This window comes from Grus americana, chromosome 10, assembly GCF_028858705.1.
Source record: "Grus americana isolate bGruAme1 chromosome 10, bGruAme1.mat, whole genome shotgun sequence".
Lineage (NCBI taxonomy): Eukaryota > Metazoa > Chordata > Aves > Gruiformes > Gruidae > Grus > Grus americana.
Genome location: NC_072861.1, coordinates 14,596,019 through 14,612,205, shown reverse-complemented (window position 1 = coordinate 14,612,205; position 16,187 = coordinate 14,596,019). Strand labels below are relative to the sequence as shown.

Below are 16,187 nucleotides of genomic sequence, written 5' to 3'. Positions count from 1 at the left end.
TTACTCCTCAAGTTTCTTGCTAATGATCACAGCATGCAGCCCAATATTGCAAAGACTGCAGCAGGACAGAGGTCTGGATGTGAAGTGGTTTAGCCCCTGGCAAAGTCCCAGCATGAGGACAAAAACAAGCCAACTTTCTATTATATTCTGACAGAAAACATAAATTGGTGACACTGACCGAAGTCCCAAAATACACTCAGTCACCTGCAAAACCATACCACCTCCTCCCTTTTGGAAACAGTCCATATGCACTCTGCTGATTTCCTTCTGTGAATGAAGAAGGAGCTGGCCTCTGTGGACTCCCTCCTCTTCTCTTTTAACAAAGCTGAAGCACTTTCTTAGGTGTGTGTCAGCTGCCACAGTCTACTTGCTTGCATACCTCCAAAATATGCAGGGCTCCAATGACTGTTGTGATCCATACCCATATGAAAACTACCGGGTATCTTATTGCAGACTAAGTTTAGATCATTTGCTTTTATAGCTGGCAAGCAGCTCAAACAGGGATCTGGGGAACAGAGTAAGTATCCTAACTAATGTCATTGCACAGATAAAATATAACTGCTAAGGGTATAAATCCACTGTTAGGCTGGCGTGTTAGTATCGCTGAACAGGATGGGTCAAGAACCTGGATGGATGGATGGTCACATAAATTACTCAGCAACCCAGACCCTTGCAGCAGCATTTGGGTTGCTTAGTGCCATTGTAGACAACGGGTACATTAAATTCCCTCTCCAGAGCTCTCATAGCAACATAAACCTCTTCAGAAGCTACTTGCTAATCTTCCATACCTTTCAGAGTCATGGATCAGTGAGTGATTCTAAAAAGTCTCATCTCAGCATGCTAAATAGGATGAACTTTGGTAACAGCTACACTGACCTTATCCTGTACTACTGTTGCTGAGGCTTTGCCCTCTATTATGAAAGCAGTGATCTCTATCTTCCATATGGCACAAGCCTATCAGAACAATCTTCCTGTACCACGTGTCTTAGAGAGCTTAAGCTTAAAACCTCTCTCTTTAAGAAAGGAGTCAACAAGCATTTTTCAAGTCCCAATGTAACACTCACTCCATCTCCATGTGACACTTCAGAAATTCATGATGTGTGACTCAGAGCTGAAGGATCCTTGTCTTTGTTCAAGAAAATTGATTCCATTCTTTCTGTGGTGTTACTGAGGATATTCCACTATTCTGCTTTCCAGCACCTGCAGCCCTAAGCATGACTCTGAAGGTGCTAATAACTCCCGCAGAATTGAACAACTTAATTTTTGCTGTCACACTGGAAGCAGAGAAGAATGTTTAAAAGTGCTGCATGATTTAATGCTCCCTGTGCATTTCTTCTCCAGAGCTAAGGGGGAACCTGGAACATCAGTATTCCAAATACTAGTTCCTCTCTCCTGTTCAAAAACTTAAGTATCTCCGTAAAGCCATACACTGCTGGTTGCATGGGATACACCATTGCGTAATCCATGAGCAAATCAGTGTTTCAGGACTTCTGCATATGTATTAGAGACATGTTGTCCTGATTCCAAAATCTTCAGGATCTCAAAGAACAGTCCTATGTCCCATTACTAACAGACTGAGAAAGTAGGTGCTACTTACAATAAAGAAATGAGAGGTAAGAGGATCTCTCACGGTGGGGACCAGTGACGAGGGGTGCTCCTCAGGGGTCGATATTGGGACCTGCACCGTTTAACATCTTTGCTGGCGACATGGACAGTGGGATAGAGCGCACCCTCAGCAAGTTTGCCGACAACACCAAGCTGCATGGTGCAGCCAACACGCTGGAGGGAAGGGATGCCGTCCAGAGGGATCTTGACAGGCTTGAGAGTTGGGCTCATGGGAACCTCCTGAAGTTCAACAAGGCCAAGTGCCAGGTCCTGCATGTGGGTCGGGGCAATCCCAAGCAGAACTACAGGCTGAGCAGAGAATGGATTGAGAGCAGCCCTGAGGAGAAGGACTTGGGGATGTTGGTGGATGAGAAGCTCAACATGACCCAGCAATGCACACTCGCAGCCCAGAAAGACAACCGTGTTCCAGGCTGCATCAAAACCAGCGTGATCAGCAGGTCAGGGGAGGTGATTCTCCCCCTCTACTCCACTCTTGTGAGACCCCACCTGCAGTACTGCGTCCAGCTCTGGGGTCCCCAGTACAAGAAAGACACGGAGCTGTTGGAGCAAGTCCAGAGGAAGCCAGGAAGACAATCAGAGGGCTGGAACACCTCTCCTATGAAGACAGGGTGACAGAGCTGGGGTTGTTCAGCCTGGACAAAAGAAGGTGCACTTAGTCTGGTAGAGACAGCGCTGGAAAGCCAGCTTGTCAGTGTGTAAACAAGCAGATCTCCTTTATAGTTTACTTCACACAAACTCAGCAATTTTCAAGTGGCCTGAAAGGAAGAGAAAACAAAAAATATTATAAGCAGTGTCTGATACCTTGTGTACTGACACAGCAAACACTGTGGAAGATGATCTTGCCTGCTTGTGTCATTACAAAGTCTGAAACTATGCCAGTGGTAGGGAGAATGGACAGAACTACATAATATCAGCTCCCATTCTTCAGAGAACACCAGCGTCTTCTGGGGTTGCAACCTGCTTCAAGGAGCATTCCATTAACTCTTCCCTGCACCACCAACACCCAGGGAAGCACTGAGAGTTATCAGCCAGAGGGGGTGGTAGCAGGTTGAAATAGCCTCTAGGATAAACTATAACAGTTAAGGGTTGACTCTTTATACAAACATTGGATCAAACGGATCTGACTGCATGGCTCCACTCAGTTCTAGAAACTTCTCTATCCTTGCTTCTTTTGGTCTTTGACCCTCAGCTTGAAGGAAGAAAAAAACAAAAGCTCATTTTTCTCCCTTGCTCATCACTAGAACATATTTTTATTAACTCACCTTTATGCAAATGCCAGTTAGCTGGCCCTTTGGTACCAGGACAAGTGTTAGAACAACACACTGTAATGTCTCAAACATGAACGTATAGGCAGGATAGAAAAACAAATCCAGGAGAGGAGACTACATTTATTTAGACATTTATGGGTTTTCCTCCCTTTTCATACTTGTTTTCGCTTTCTGTCTTCCCAGCCTTCTTGCTTTTATGACATCGGGGCCATGTTATCCCCAGAGCAAGTTGGGAAAGAGGCTGTTATATTAAGACAGTCTGTGCTGCAAAATGTGAGCCAGGGCAAAGACTCCCAGAAAAGCATGCGAAAGACCAGATGAGGGGTAGAAAGGTCTGTCTGTAACATCTGATGTGCTGAATCGTCTATCTAGGGCAGAACCTGAACCCCATGCCCTGCTTCTTGCACCATCCAAAGGCTTTCTAGCTTCTGCCATTTTATTAATTGCAAAGGGAATATGCTGCTGGGAAAATGAATTGCATCTGCTATAAATATTTTGAAAAGACCAAGGCATCAGCTAGGGTACGTCAGAATCGGTGAAGTCACATCAGTTTATGCCAGAGAGACTCTGGCCCTTTGTTAGAACTGATGCAGGAAAAAAAAATAATTCTTGAAGAAAATCCCCAAAGACTGTATTCTCTTAATCTTCCACTTGGAAATCCCAGCCACTTCACAGTCAGGAGGCCAGAAAAACTAAATATTTAAATTCATTATTGTACTGTTGTTAGAATTTTTTTTTGTTCAATTTTTTTGCTTTTTTAAAAACAGCAGTCAATCAGCTCATTGTCATATGCTTGGTTAACTGAGTCAAAGACCTTACTTGAACTAGCCTTGTATAACACTTCATTTCAGACAATCTAACTACTGTGTCTTACATTAAGAGTGCACAAAAGTTTTTCAGTTTTCCACAGATGCCATGGTTACCCTGATTTCTAAACAACATCTGGAATTAGATGTTTTGAGACGGGACTCTGGGCTAGAAATATCTAAACAGAACACGAAGGAAAAAGAAATCTTTTAAATGGCAGATAGAAATACATCCTCAGAAGCTTTGCATTTCGCATGACAAAAAAAGGGGAGCAGGAGAACAGAGTTGGCCTGGATGTGCAAATTACTTTTCCAGAACTAAACACATGAAAAATTAATCTACTGTCACCTGTGACAAAAGTGCATTCAAGAAGGCTCTTGAACTCCACCTTTGATTTTCATCTTTCAGCCAAGCAGATTCAGTTTAAAGACAAATTTTACTTCTAATGCACTCCCAGAGACTTTCATTCTGTTTTCAGTGATGAGTGGATATTATAATGCAGATACAAGTTTCCCGAGAGTCTTGAAGTGCTCAGTAGCAAAACCCCTTATAAGCAGAGACAATTTATTCACCAGCAGCAAATATGCATTTAAACATATGATCTAATAACATATGTTATTAGATGTTCTAGGTCATGGTTGACCTAGAATCCACCTGCCCACACACCAAACCTGTCAACCTTATTCTAGAAAATTTTTAGCATTAACTACATTCAGGGCTATAAATCACCTTTCAAAATGAGCAGGACACTTTAAAAAGGAGAAGGACGCAAAATAAATACTGTCTTCACTCTTGGAACCATCAGCAATATTTCTATGCATAAAATAATGAGACAGGAAATAAAAGATATTAAAGAACAAAACCCAAAGCAAATTGACTGCTGGCACATGAATTGGTCAAATGTTTATTTTTCTAAAGAACAGCTTTTATTAATTTTCTGTCATGTTGCAATAACTTGGATGTGAATATAGCGATTTATATCCAGGACCCAAAAAAGCACAGATGCTGACAACATACAGATATTTGCCACACGTCCCTACAGCCTAATAAAAACTTTTTTTTTTTTTTAAAGTAATTCACATAGATGAATTGCAGAAACGATTGACACACAGAGCTTATTTGAAACATAGTCCAAGTTGGTAAGATAGCTACAGATTTAAACAAAAATTGTGCCCAAGATTTTTCTGCAGTGTACAATGGATTTAACCTCTACTTTCCTTCTGGCTAAGTACATGTAACTTATTACTCTTGAAAAGAATATTCATATTGGTTTTTACTTGGTATCCTTTCACACGTATATCCCAATACAACCCAGAATTTCCAGCCTGGCATGTGTCCCATTGTACAAAATACAATGTCTTCCCCAAAGGACTTACATGGTGCCACAATGAAAAACCTCAGAGCCAAACCCACTGCACTCTGTGGTGTCCTGTGAAACCGATGAGAGCCAAATGACTTTTGGACAGTAATTACGAAGATTTTTACAAACATCACAAATGTAGCAGCTGGACAATGTGAACAAGTTATAGGAAGGGCATAAGCATGACTGCTCTTAACAGAGAGGAGTTGGGGACAGTCTGAAATTGCCCACCATTAAGTTAAAATCAAGAACAAAATGAAGCATGGAGAACAGCTACGCAAAGTTCTGTGTGTGTGCCTGACCAGTATCTGTGAGAGGATATACAGATATTTCAAGGGAGCTGTACACAAGAGTAAGGATTTCTAAGAAAAGGAGTTGGCAAGTCCAAACATGAATTCTGACTACAGAAAAAAAGAAAACTTTTTTTTTAAACACGCACTCCATAAGATAATTATTCTTTCACAATAGCCCCAATCCATGATCAGATGAGGTCTCAAAATACTTAGCCAACCAGCTGAATAATTTCCTATCTTTAATATCTATCTTACATTTCTCATGTTTTAGAACAAGCACACTACCCTGTTGAAAACCCTGTGAGCTTCATGCATGCAGAATCTGGCCTGTAATTTCTAACGGATATCTAAACCAAAGCACCAATGCAAATAAACAGAAAAAGTAGCTCACATTTTTTGCTACTTAAGATCTGAAATGAGAATTACAACACATTAGAATTCTGATCTTTATTTTGTTACCATGCTGAAGACTTCAAAGCCCTGCCATAACATAAAAAAGAACATAATATAGTCCTGATTTCAAGTATGTATTTCCCAAGATATTTACCTTGGGTGAAAGTAAATATAGAAACTCTAAAACTAATACTAGAGTTCAAACAAATGGGTTTAAAATAGAATTCTGTCCATGCTTATATGCTTACCTGTTACTCACTAGAAGCACTCTGTGAACAAAAGAGGCTTCGTAAAATCCAGGTGCTCTTTAATGGCAGACAATCTGGAATGCAAATAAACCCACAGAGTTAACAATTCAGTCATTACAAGTATAGCCCTTATGGATTACCTACGGAGTTCAGCCTGCAGCGAGCCTAGGGCTCAAAGTTAAATACTTAATTCATTCACATCCTTAGATTTACTCTGGCAGGTCTCAGAATGGGAGCCAGGCTTCAACAGTCAGCCTGAAAGATAATGACTTTTATTGACATTGCTGTAAATTTGAAGTTTGTGTTTGCTGTCAGTCAGGTATGATGTGATCCCTATTGATCTGTGGTGAAAGGGCATAATGATTCTAATCCTCAGGGCTGGATGAACTCTGCTTAGGGCAGAAATGAAGCCCTATTGATGGTGAAGAAGGTGGTTACACAGCTTTCCTTGTGCTGTCAGAGGACTACGGATTACTGTAAATAGTTCATGCTACTCTGACCAGGGGACCCAGGAGCAATACAGACAGTTGACCACTGCTATATTTTGTGGCCTGTCCTAACATATGAAATTTGCCTCCCCTTCAGAAATCTATACCTCAGTCATACAAATCTCTCGGGAACAAGCCTGGATCCAGAATACACTGAGAGCCCTCTTCACTATGTGGAGTATGGAGAGGCTGGCGAGGGCAGAGGAGGTGGGTTCAGCTGGGAGCAGAACAAGTGAATACTTGAATTAGGAAATTTACTAAGGAAATGGAAAATAAATTGTGTGATAACTTTTTCCAGCTTTCCTTGTCTCTCTAGAATTTTTAAGCATTCACGCATTTGTGCTGTAGGAGTACATTTGCTAGACAAATGCGTTTTCCTTCATGTGCTTAGTCAATCCATTCTTTGCTTTACTTACTCATACGACTTGAGACACTCTCTTTCTGTATGGCCATATGTTAATGATTCATAGTTGTGTTAAAAATGTGCTTACAATTAGTTCTCCAGATGCAACACACAGACTACAGCAACCTCAACCAGCCTGGAGGGGACAAAGAATCTTCCACTGTTGCAGTCCTCTCTGCTCCCCTGCCTCCACTTAACAAGTCAGCAGCAGGGGTGGAGCTTCTAGTGTTTTGTATACACTTATTTTCCATTCAGACTTCTTCCATTTTCCAGAGCATTTCATTTTCTGGCATATATTTATTTTCCTCCCTGTCTTTTTTTACAATAGTTAGCATAGGCAAAATGTACCCAGTTATATGAAAAGGCTATTATCTGTTCTCTTTCCCTCTATGCAAAGGGGCACTCTATTCTAATACTTCCCTCTTGTAGCCAGAAGCCACTGAAGTCCTAAGGAAACCAACTTCTTTTAAACACTAACTCTATAATACAATTATTCTTTCACAACTGCACAGTGTTAAAAGGGCTGTTCCTGTTCTACTTGGAGGCAATCTAGTTCTAAGAACATTTTCTGCATTTCTTAAAAAGGCTCAAGATAATTATAAGTAACTTTTAACATCCTTGGTACATTTCCTTTCATGCAACCTTTCTTCTTCTGAATCAGGACAGCTGCATCTGCAGGCTGTGTACAACCACAGGGAACAGCAGCTCGGGATTCAAGCTTTCTAGGAGTCCGAACTGTGCATCTCTCTGGAAAGGGTTCACAGGCAGCCACGTGTCTGCTGGAGGTCCCACAAACAGGTACAGTACACGTGGAGTCAACAAGCTTATTAGGGAGCCATTTGTCTGCATGGATTTTGCATGACCAGCTTTCTGTGATAGGCTATGCCTTGAAGTTCAGTTTTAGAGAAAGGCAATGATGTTTGGGAATCATTTCTTACAATGCTTTCAGTTGGAGATGCAAGTCAAGATTCTAGAAAAATAAAACCGTGACCATTCAGGGATCTGATGCTTCTCGATTACACTAAGAAATAAAACCTGGAAGAATGAAAGATTGTACATAACATTAAGTTTTAAAATGGTGTTTTGCTAGTTGCCCTATGGGCAATGTTGAATATCACCAACCTAGCAAGGCCACTGGAAAGCAATATGAACCAAAGTTCCTGAAAGGGAAAGTTTACTCCTGAAAGGGAGTAAACTGTATAGTCTCTGATCAACTTGCAAATGCAAGACAGTGAGCAAAGAATATTTTGCCTGGTTTGAGCTATTCTATGCTGTCATCTTAGCCTCGATTTAAGCTATGTATGGAAAGGCAGCCACTGATCCCCAGGACTGAGCAAAGAGCAGCAACAGAAAAAATTCCTAGCAAGGGAATGGGGTGTACCACACATCAAAGCATCTCATGGCAGCTCTTTTCAAGGCAAAGGGAGGATTGCAGCTGACTTCTCAGTTAGTGAGACACGTAGCACAATAGTGCCTTATTGTTCTTTGTAAAACGATATGCAAGTATGTTCCTTTTTTTCTTCTTTTAAGGGATGGTTGTCTGATCCCAGGGGATGAACTGTTAACATTAAACGGACAATCACTTAAAGATCTTTCCAGCAAGGAGACTGAATCTCTCATTCACCCAACAACACGGCTGGTGAACATCATGATGGCTAGCAAAGTAAGCATGAAAGTTGTGGTCCTCTCCCACAACTGTGGGGTGATTTGACATTTACTTGAGAAAGAAGGGGAATTTGTGCACCAGACATTTGAAGAACATGGTTTTGCTCTTCCTGACAAAACCCCAAACCTCTTGTGGTCAGACTCTGGTGACTTTCAGCATAGCTTTTTCCCAGATAAACAGAGGCTATGGGGAGGCCAAGGCCCTGGGAAATTCTAGCAAGGACTGTAAAACCCCTCCTTTTAGAAACACATAGCTTGCCAATGTTAATTTTCCATTTGGAAGCTGAGCAAAGGCAGAGGTGGATTTAAGGGAAGATCCATGAATCCGGAAGCTAGAGAGCAGACCCTGTACTGAAGTAGTCTTGTGGATCTAGGATCTATAGCTAGGAAATTCCCATGGTGAATGTTACTGGAGTCTGCTACAGAGAGAAGGGAACAGAAGAAAGCATTAACAGGTCAGAAACCCCAGATTGTCACCAAATCTTTCAGTGGAGAACCCTTTTGATCTTTCTTTCGCAGAGTCCGTTTCATTGGATTAGACACATTTCATTTCAGGCTTCTTGTCTTCTCATCCCCACCCCAAACTAGATGGCATCAAAGACTTTTCACTTGCAAATTCTGGAGGAAACTTAAGGATGATGACTGAACAGAGTTAGTCCCATACCACACATTTACCACTTTGAAGACAATGGAGCTCAGCCAGAGATTTTTTGCAGGCTTCAGATCTTGATATTCATGGAAAAAAAGACACTTTCTGCTTGTTTTTTCTGCAAATGGATCACACAGAAAGCTCTGATATAATCCTAGACTAAGAAAACTTCCCTGACTGGATCCGCTATCAGGTCTGAGTGTGCCTCTTTCTAGGACAGCAGTGAACTGTCTTGCCCAGATGTCTGCTGGATTCTGCCAAGACTTTTGTTTATTTTCTCTCCTTTAAATGCCTAAGTGTCCAGAGATGAACTATATTAAACTTTTGTAGCATAGTACCACCCAAGAGGCAGCCAGGTGATCTGTGCATTCAAAAACAAGCCTGCCCCAAATTAATTAAGGGTTAGTAGCAAAGGCTTTTCAAGCTAGTTAGCTTGGAAAAAGAAACAACGCAAAATCATTTTCAAAATGCCTCTTTAAGGCACTCTCTGCATTTCTTATTCTGAAGAGTTCCCTAGGAGAACGGGACTGGAAACCCCTAGTAGGATTTTGCTACTTGGCAATACCTCCACCTGCTGTCAAACAGGAAAATTATCATTCGTTAGTTCTTGAGGTATCTCCAAACAGCACTACTAAAGTCAGGCTTCTGGAAGAAAGCGTTGGTCATAGCTCCAGACAGATTAGAACCTATAGATCTTGCTCTGATGCTGCTTTTGTGGCTGCCTTAGCCCCTGCAGAATATTGCTCAGCAAAACCCTTTTATATTTGGAGGTTCACTATATTTCAATCAATCTCCCTATGCTGTCTGTATTTAGTAATGTTCTTCCTTTAACTGTGATTCCTTCAGCATCAATTCCCCATGTCACAACAGAAGCAGGAGTTTCAGGAATCATGCTCATCCAGAAATTATTCCCAACATCAACTGTTATTCAGATGTAATCATTTATTTATTTACAAACTGTTCTAAAAACCTGCATGTAGAAACCTGCATGTTTTATCTACAAGTTCTTAGATGCTAGAATTAGTGGTCATATTTTCAAAAGCAAGAATTTCCAGGTAGAAGGGACTGAATTTTTGAAAAACACTAAAGTCTAGTCCTCAAAGGTTTTTAAACACTCGGGTCATAGTTTGACTAAAACACATCCCTCTAAAATCAGCAGAAGTTAGACATCTACCTACCATTGCAAAGCTGGGCCTACGAATTTTCATTTTGAAAGTAATGCCCTTCTGAGGTGATAGAGACTGAGTACCCAAAAGCACCAGTCATCTCCGGAAATTAGACAAGCATGGCTACAGTTTACCCATACATCAAAATATTAGTCTGTCTGAACCAACTGCGGGTGTCCAATTAATTGTCTGTCCATTTTGACTAAAGACCAGAATCTATTTGTATCTTATTACTTTAGCAGGTTATAATCATTTTCATGGAAAAGTTTTCAGCTGCATTCTCCTTTATCACCCTATTTATTTTAAATAACTAATTTTGCTCCATGTTTTTTGATTCAGGCTGAAATTTGTGCAAGCCAAATTTGGAGAAATTTTATTTTTAACTTTAGATCACTTTCAAGAATTTCTTGCATAGCAATCGATGGGTTTTTTTGTTTGTTTGTTTTAAGGAAATGCCAACCTGTAAGGAAAAGCCTTTGGAAATACAAAATGGTTTTCTGCACAGTAAAGCTGCATGTCAACGAACTCGCAGTAATTCAACCAGTAAGTTGCAAAGAAGTAATCTTTTCTCTTATTGTATTCAGGGAGTGCGCAGCACAGCACTTCATCGGTGTGATGGTACAGCAGTGTTGAAAGAAACTGCAGCTGTTGTCCAGATTTAGCCTGGCATTCTTAGCTAAGAATTACTGATGCATAAAAGCAGCAGCTTTTACATTCACGATACCCTACAGTAAGAGGTTTTGGGCATAATCATTCCATTTTATGTTTTTTTAAGGTGTATTCTAAATAGGCCAATGCTGTTTTGGTAGGGAATGTTTGCTTTGTACTGTGTTTAACATTAATGGCTATCCCCATTGTGAGGATTGAAAAGATCACTCCCTTCACAGAGAGATTTACAAGAGGAAAAACATTTCTAAGTAACATTTACCTGATAGAATGAAGGTGCAGAAATGTCTAACGTGTGAGAAATGACCCAGCCTCTCTTCCCACATCTAACAGGTGCAAACCCGTACTGGATAGGGGAGATGGACTGCACGGCACCCCGGAAAGCCATACCCTTCAGGGACCGGCAGCCCCACACTCTCCACACCAGCCGCAAATCTCTTTCCCAACAGCTGGACTGCTCTGGAGGGAGAACCCCAGTAAGTGCTACAGGATATCACCTGAAAAACAGACAAAACCATCTCGAGTAAGAATCTCTCAATGACCTTAGCAGTCACTTTCCCGCCAAAACCTACCTTCCTTGCAGGTCCTGTCAGGGAAGATGGCGCACTCTGCTTCCTCCACTTTTTAACCCCATTCCTCCTTTGTGAGGAGTAGGAGAATGGGAAAGGCTCTGTGCAAGCAAACCCCCATTTCTTCAGCACCTTCTCACTCCCATTGCCCCAGCAGGTTTTACAGTGTGTGTAAATCCTCCCATGTGGTTCACACCACTTTGGTAGCCACCCGGAGCTGCCTCAGAGCTCACCACTGAAGAGGCTCCCCCTGGGCGTGACTCCGCCGTTGGCCATGGAGCAGCTCTGTATATGTGGGCGATAAAATCCCAGCCTGAGCTTTGGGCCCCACTGCCATGAACCTTCCGAGTCACCTCCATTGGCCCATCCATGGCCACAAGCAGGTATGGACTTGCCTCGTGGCTGCTAGTCGCTGCCCCTAGCTGCACTGGCTGCCTGAGGCATCCTGCTTTCTGCCCCACCATGAATCAGACATATTTAAACAACCCCATTAACGCAGGCAAGAGACTGACAGTCTCTTGCTATACAGATGGACGCCTAATGATTCACCACAGGCTGGGACAGTGGAGGCTGGGTAGGGTAGAGAGGGTGTGGGTATTTATGGCTGACTGTCCCCAGGCTCAAGCCCCTCACACGCAGCTGCCACCTTCAGCCCTGTCTGAGGTCTGGCTGAGGGACTCACCACTGCTCCCCTGCCAGACCTAGGGCTTTAACAGGGGTGAGGACGTGACAACTGGAGCACAAACCCCAACCAAACACCACCTGTGCAAACAGACAGACGCTCAGGGATTTGTGGGGCTTCCTCCTGCTTGAAGGTCCGGCGTGGCAGACACTGCCTGTTGGCAGAGGCTCTTCAACGGCATCCTGGGTTTGGGTATCGTTACCCACCACACACAGAAATACAAAATACACCCCCTCACACAGAAGCAAAGGAAATTTGACAACTTCCAGTTTCAGATGCAGAAGACCCACAACAGAATAAGCAATCACCCTGATCTGGCAGAGCTATACTTTTCAGAGACTATGGTTTTGGTATGGCACGGACAGTTCCCTCTTAATCAGGTTCCCAATCCCATGTTGAATAAATCATCTTGTTTTCATGTCAAAATTGAGACTTATTTTCTGGCATATGCAGAAGCTGAATGTTTGGCTGATGTTTCACACAATTCAACACCTGTTAGTTTCCCTTTGCTGCATTTAAAAAAAAAGAAGTGTTGAACTCTCTTGGACTTGTAATTAGTGTAATTAACTCTAACCCTGCTAAAATTCACGCATACTTATCTTTAGGTAATGACTTTTTTCAGTGCTTAAATTGGTTTGCAATACCCAATTCCATGTTAAAATAGGAGGTTTTCATTCAATATTTCATTAAAGTTCATTAAAATGGGTCAAATCGCAGGGCTGGAGTTCACTATCTGTGGAATGGAGGAAGGACAGGTACTGAGAAATTGCTTACCTTGGTTATCAAGCAAAAAGGATGTGCTTCACCTCTTTTGGCTGCAGAAAGAAGCCTATGTGGTGGCTAGTGCACAGTCTGAAGAACTTTCATGAGCACAAATTCATATTTTTGAGGAAATGCTGAAAACAGGTTCTATATATCAGAATATAAAATTATTTAGTGGCAAGATGAGGGAAGGAGCTAGAATTTCTTGTTTCTTAGTTCAATTCTTAGAGGGAAATATATGATAATACTGGTTTAGGATCCCTAACGGCCACAAATGGGATTTTGGCATGGAAAATCAAGTGAGAGCACAAATATATCTTTCTACACCATCGCACCACTTCAAGGGCCAACATTCTAGTTTCCCTCTAGTTTAGTCACTGCAGGACAACTTCAGTGAGCAGTACTTCACCATTTGAGTCTAGAACATTTAAAGACAAACAGACCAATGTATCTTCAGGCCATTGACTCCTGAATGTATCATGGAAAAAGTCTGTTTTAGCATAAAAAGGCCAGACTACTCAGTGTGGTCATCAGTTCTGTGCAAATTGATTGAGGGAATTGAGGTTGGAGTTTTTTTAAACCTTTAGTACCATCAGTTATAAGGAAGAAAATGTGAAATAAACAAGCTGTCCTAATGCATGTCCAAGAATTTCTGGTTCTTTACTAAAGTGATTTTTTTTTTTTTTTTTTATGTTTACAGGCAATTTCAAGGCCATCTAGATCACTAAGTACAGCACAGTTAGTACACACATCCTGTGGCTCACAGGCTTCAGTAATCTCAAACATCGTATTGATGAAAGGACAAGGGAAGGTGAGACTCGCTCTGTTGATTTACCATAAAAAGCATTTTACTTCATTTCACAAATGTAAGCTGCAAAGTGCAGGGAACTGACTTCAGGTATTGAGGTGGCTACTTCTGGGTTGCTAGTTCATATCCAGGTTTTGCCAGGAGTGATTAGTTATCATTGCTTGCTTCTTGATAACCTTCTGAAGCATCTCTTTGCTGAAGCACTATCTTCAGGTTCTAATAACACATTCACGTCAAGCTAGCAACAACACTGACATTCACTGGTATGCTTTTTGGCAGCTGGAGGCAGGCTTGAAATCACATACTCTGTGTCATCTGTAGGTTGCACTAGCATAGCAACCTTAGAGCTTCCTTCAAGTCAGAATTGAGCCATAAAGACAGTTCTGTTGAGAAGGAAAACGAGAGCTACCAGGAACACAGAGGACCTCAATAAAAAAAAAAATTAAAAAAATTTTTTGCAAAAAACACAATAAAGTCTGGAGAAAGAAGATAGAATTATCTACAAGAGTAATGTCACAGAATATGCTTAAAAAGAGAATACGGAAGCTATGAACTTAAACCCATAGCTTTTGAACTTCTTGAGCAAGGTTCTGAATTTGTTCATTAATAATCTTTTCAGTTAAAATATTTAATATTTTATTTATAACTATTTAAACTGTGAAATGACTCTCAGAAATCATTCTATGAAGTATCATCATCACCACTTACAAAATAATCATTTGTTGTCTGTATTTTGGGAGCCTATGAGGATGTCATCAACACAGTACTTTCACTTTTTAGTTGAAGGATGTTAAATGGCTTCAGAGGTATGAATTAGTCTTGCAACATCCTTCTAAGGGTAGCAGGTAATGTTTGACTCTCATATACAGGGAGGAAGGGCAAAGAATAAGTAGATGAGAGGTATCTACCTACAAAGATCTATTGATGTTGTTTAAACTTACAACATGAATTAACTCTGGTAGAGGGTGAGAGAGTGGTATCTCCCCAAGATCTCCATCTGTGCATCTGAAATGAGTAGTAATATCAAGTTCTTACCCGGTGTTTTTATCAATCTCGTTTATGGGACAGGAAATGAAGGAGAGCAACAGATAAATTAATCTCTCAAGGTTGTTTATTGGTTCAAGGGCAAAAAAAATTTAAAAAATTAGACACATTCCTCTGTGTGTACAATAGTGAATTACTTGATGGCAAAAAAAAAAAAGCAATTCATGAGGGTATTGTGTTGAAATTTTCATTTGCTTTTACTACTGGCATGTGGTTGACTATTTTTCATGGATTATACTGCTCCCTTGATTAGTACTGCCCATGTGGGTAACACAGAAGAAACTGCGAATGAACTATTATGAGAACTGAACATGGGCTCTCTTACACTGTTTTTCTTCCATAAATTAGGGTTTGGGCTTCAGTATTGTTGGAGGGAAAGACAGCATTTATGGACCAATAGGCATCTATGTCAAAACCATCTTTCCTGGGGGAGCTGCTGCTGCTGATGGAAGGCTACAAGAAGGTGGGAAATCTCTCTTCTCTCCCTTTTCTCACTTAAGAATCCCAAAGAATGATACCTAAAGGCACATTAAAGTGAAGATGAAATGAGCCATGAATGACTTTTAAACCTGCATCCGTTATTGCATTTGCAAGGCTCCTTTTGTGTACATGTAGGTATCATGTAACTTATTGCACAATACAGTAATAGTAACGTAGTACAATTTTTCTCTTTAAAAACAGGCGATGAAATCCTGGAACTGAATGGAGAATCCATGCATGGATTAACACATTATGATGCTTTACAAAAATTCAAGGTTATGTACTCTTCTTCCAGCACGATTTCTGTCTTTGCACACAACATGCACATGAAGTCAACCCATTCATTCATTATCTTTTCTTTCTAGCAGGCCAAAAAGGGTCTTCTGACACTTACAGTCAGGACAAGCTTCAGCACGCCTCATTCTGCTTCCAGCTGTCTATCACCCCACTTGTGTCAGTCACTGAGCTCTAGTACATGCATAACCAAAGAAAACAGCTCTTTCAGTTCAGAAAGTGCAGCATTCTCATTAAATGCTACAAAGCCCAATGACAGGGTCATAATGGAAGTTACCCTAAACAAAGGTAAGTGCTAAAATTAACTGAGCACTGGCAAACAAGGCACTGATTGACAAAACACTGTTCATTTGCTCTCTAAATGTCTTTCCTCACTAACCAGATTCTTTTTGTGAACTAAGATTTTTCAATACATTAAATTAGATCTTGGTGCCTGTCAGTGCTAACAATTATCAACAGCAGGATTTTGAACACCATCTGTCCTCAAGAGCCAATCTTTTTTGATTTTTTTTTCCA

At 41.1% G+C, this 16,187-nt stretch overlaps 1 protein-coding gene across 1 annotated transcript in view; it reads left to right on the top strand.

Annotated features, from left to right (window-relative positions):
* Positions 1–16,187, top strand: part of IL16 (interleukin 16) — a 47,833-nt gene that overhangs the window by 15,775 nt on the left and 15,871 nt on the right. Inside the window, exons 4-11 of the mRNA XM_054837475.1 lie at positions 7,548–7,684; positions 8,417–8,549; positions 10,816–10,909; positions 11,366–11,508; positions 13,746–13,856; positions 15,246–15,360; positions 15,579–15,652; positions 15,746–15,959. Coding sequence (XP_054693450.1) covers positions 7,548–7,684; positions 8,417–8,549; positions 10,816–10,909; positions 11,366–11,508; positions 13,746–13,856; positions 15,246–15,360; positions 15,579–15,652; positions 15,746–15,959 — 1,021 coding nt within the window. The remainder of the gene's footprint in view (positions 1–7,547; positions 7,685–8,416; positions 8,550–10,815; positions 10,910–11,365; positions 11,509–13,745; positions 13,857–15,245; positions 15,361–15,578; positions 15,653–15,745; positions 15,960–16,187) is intronic.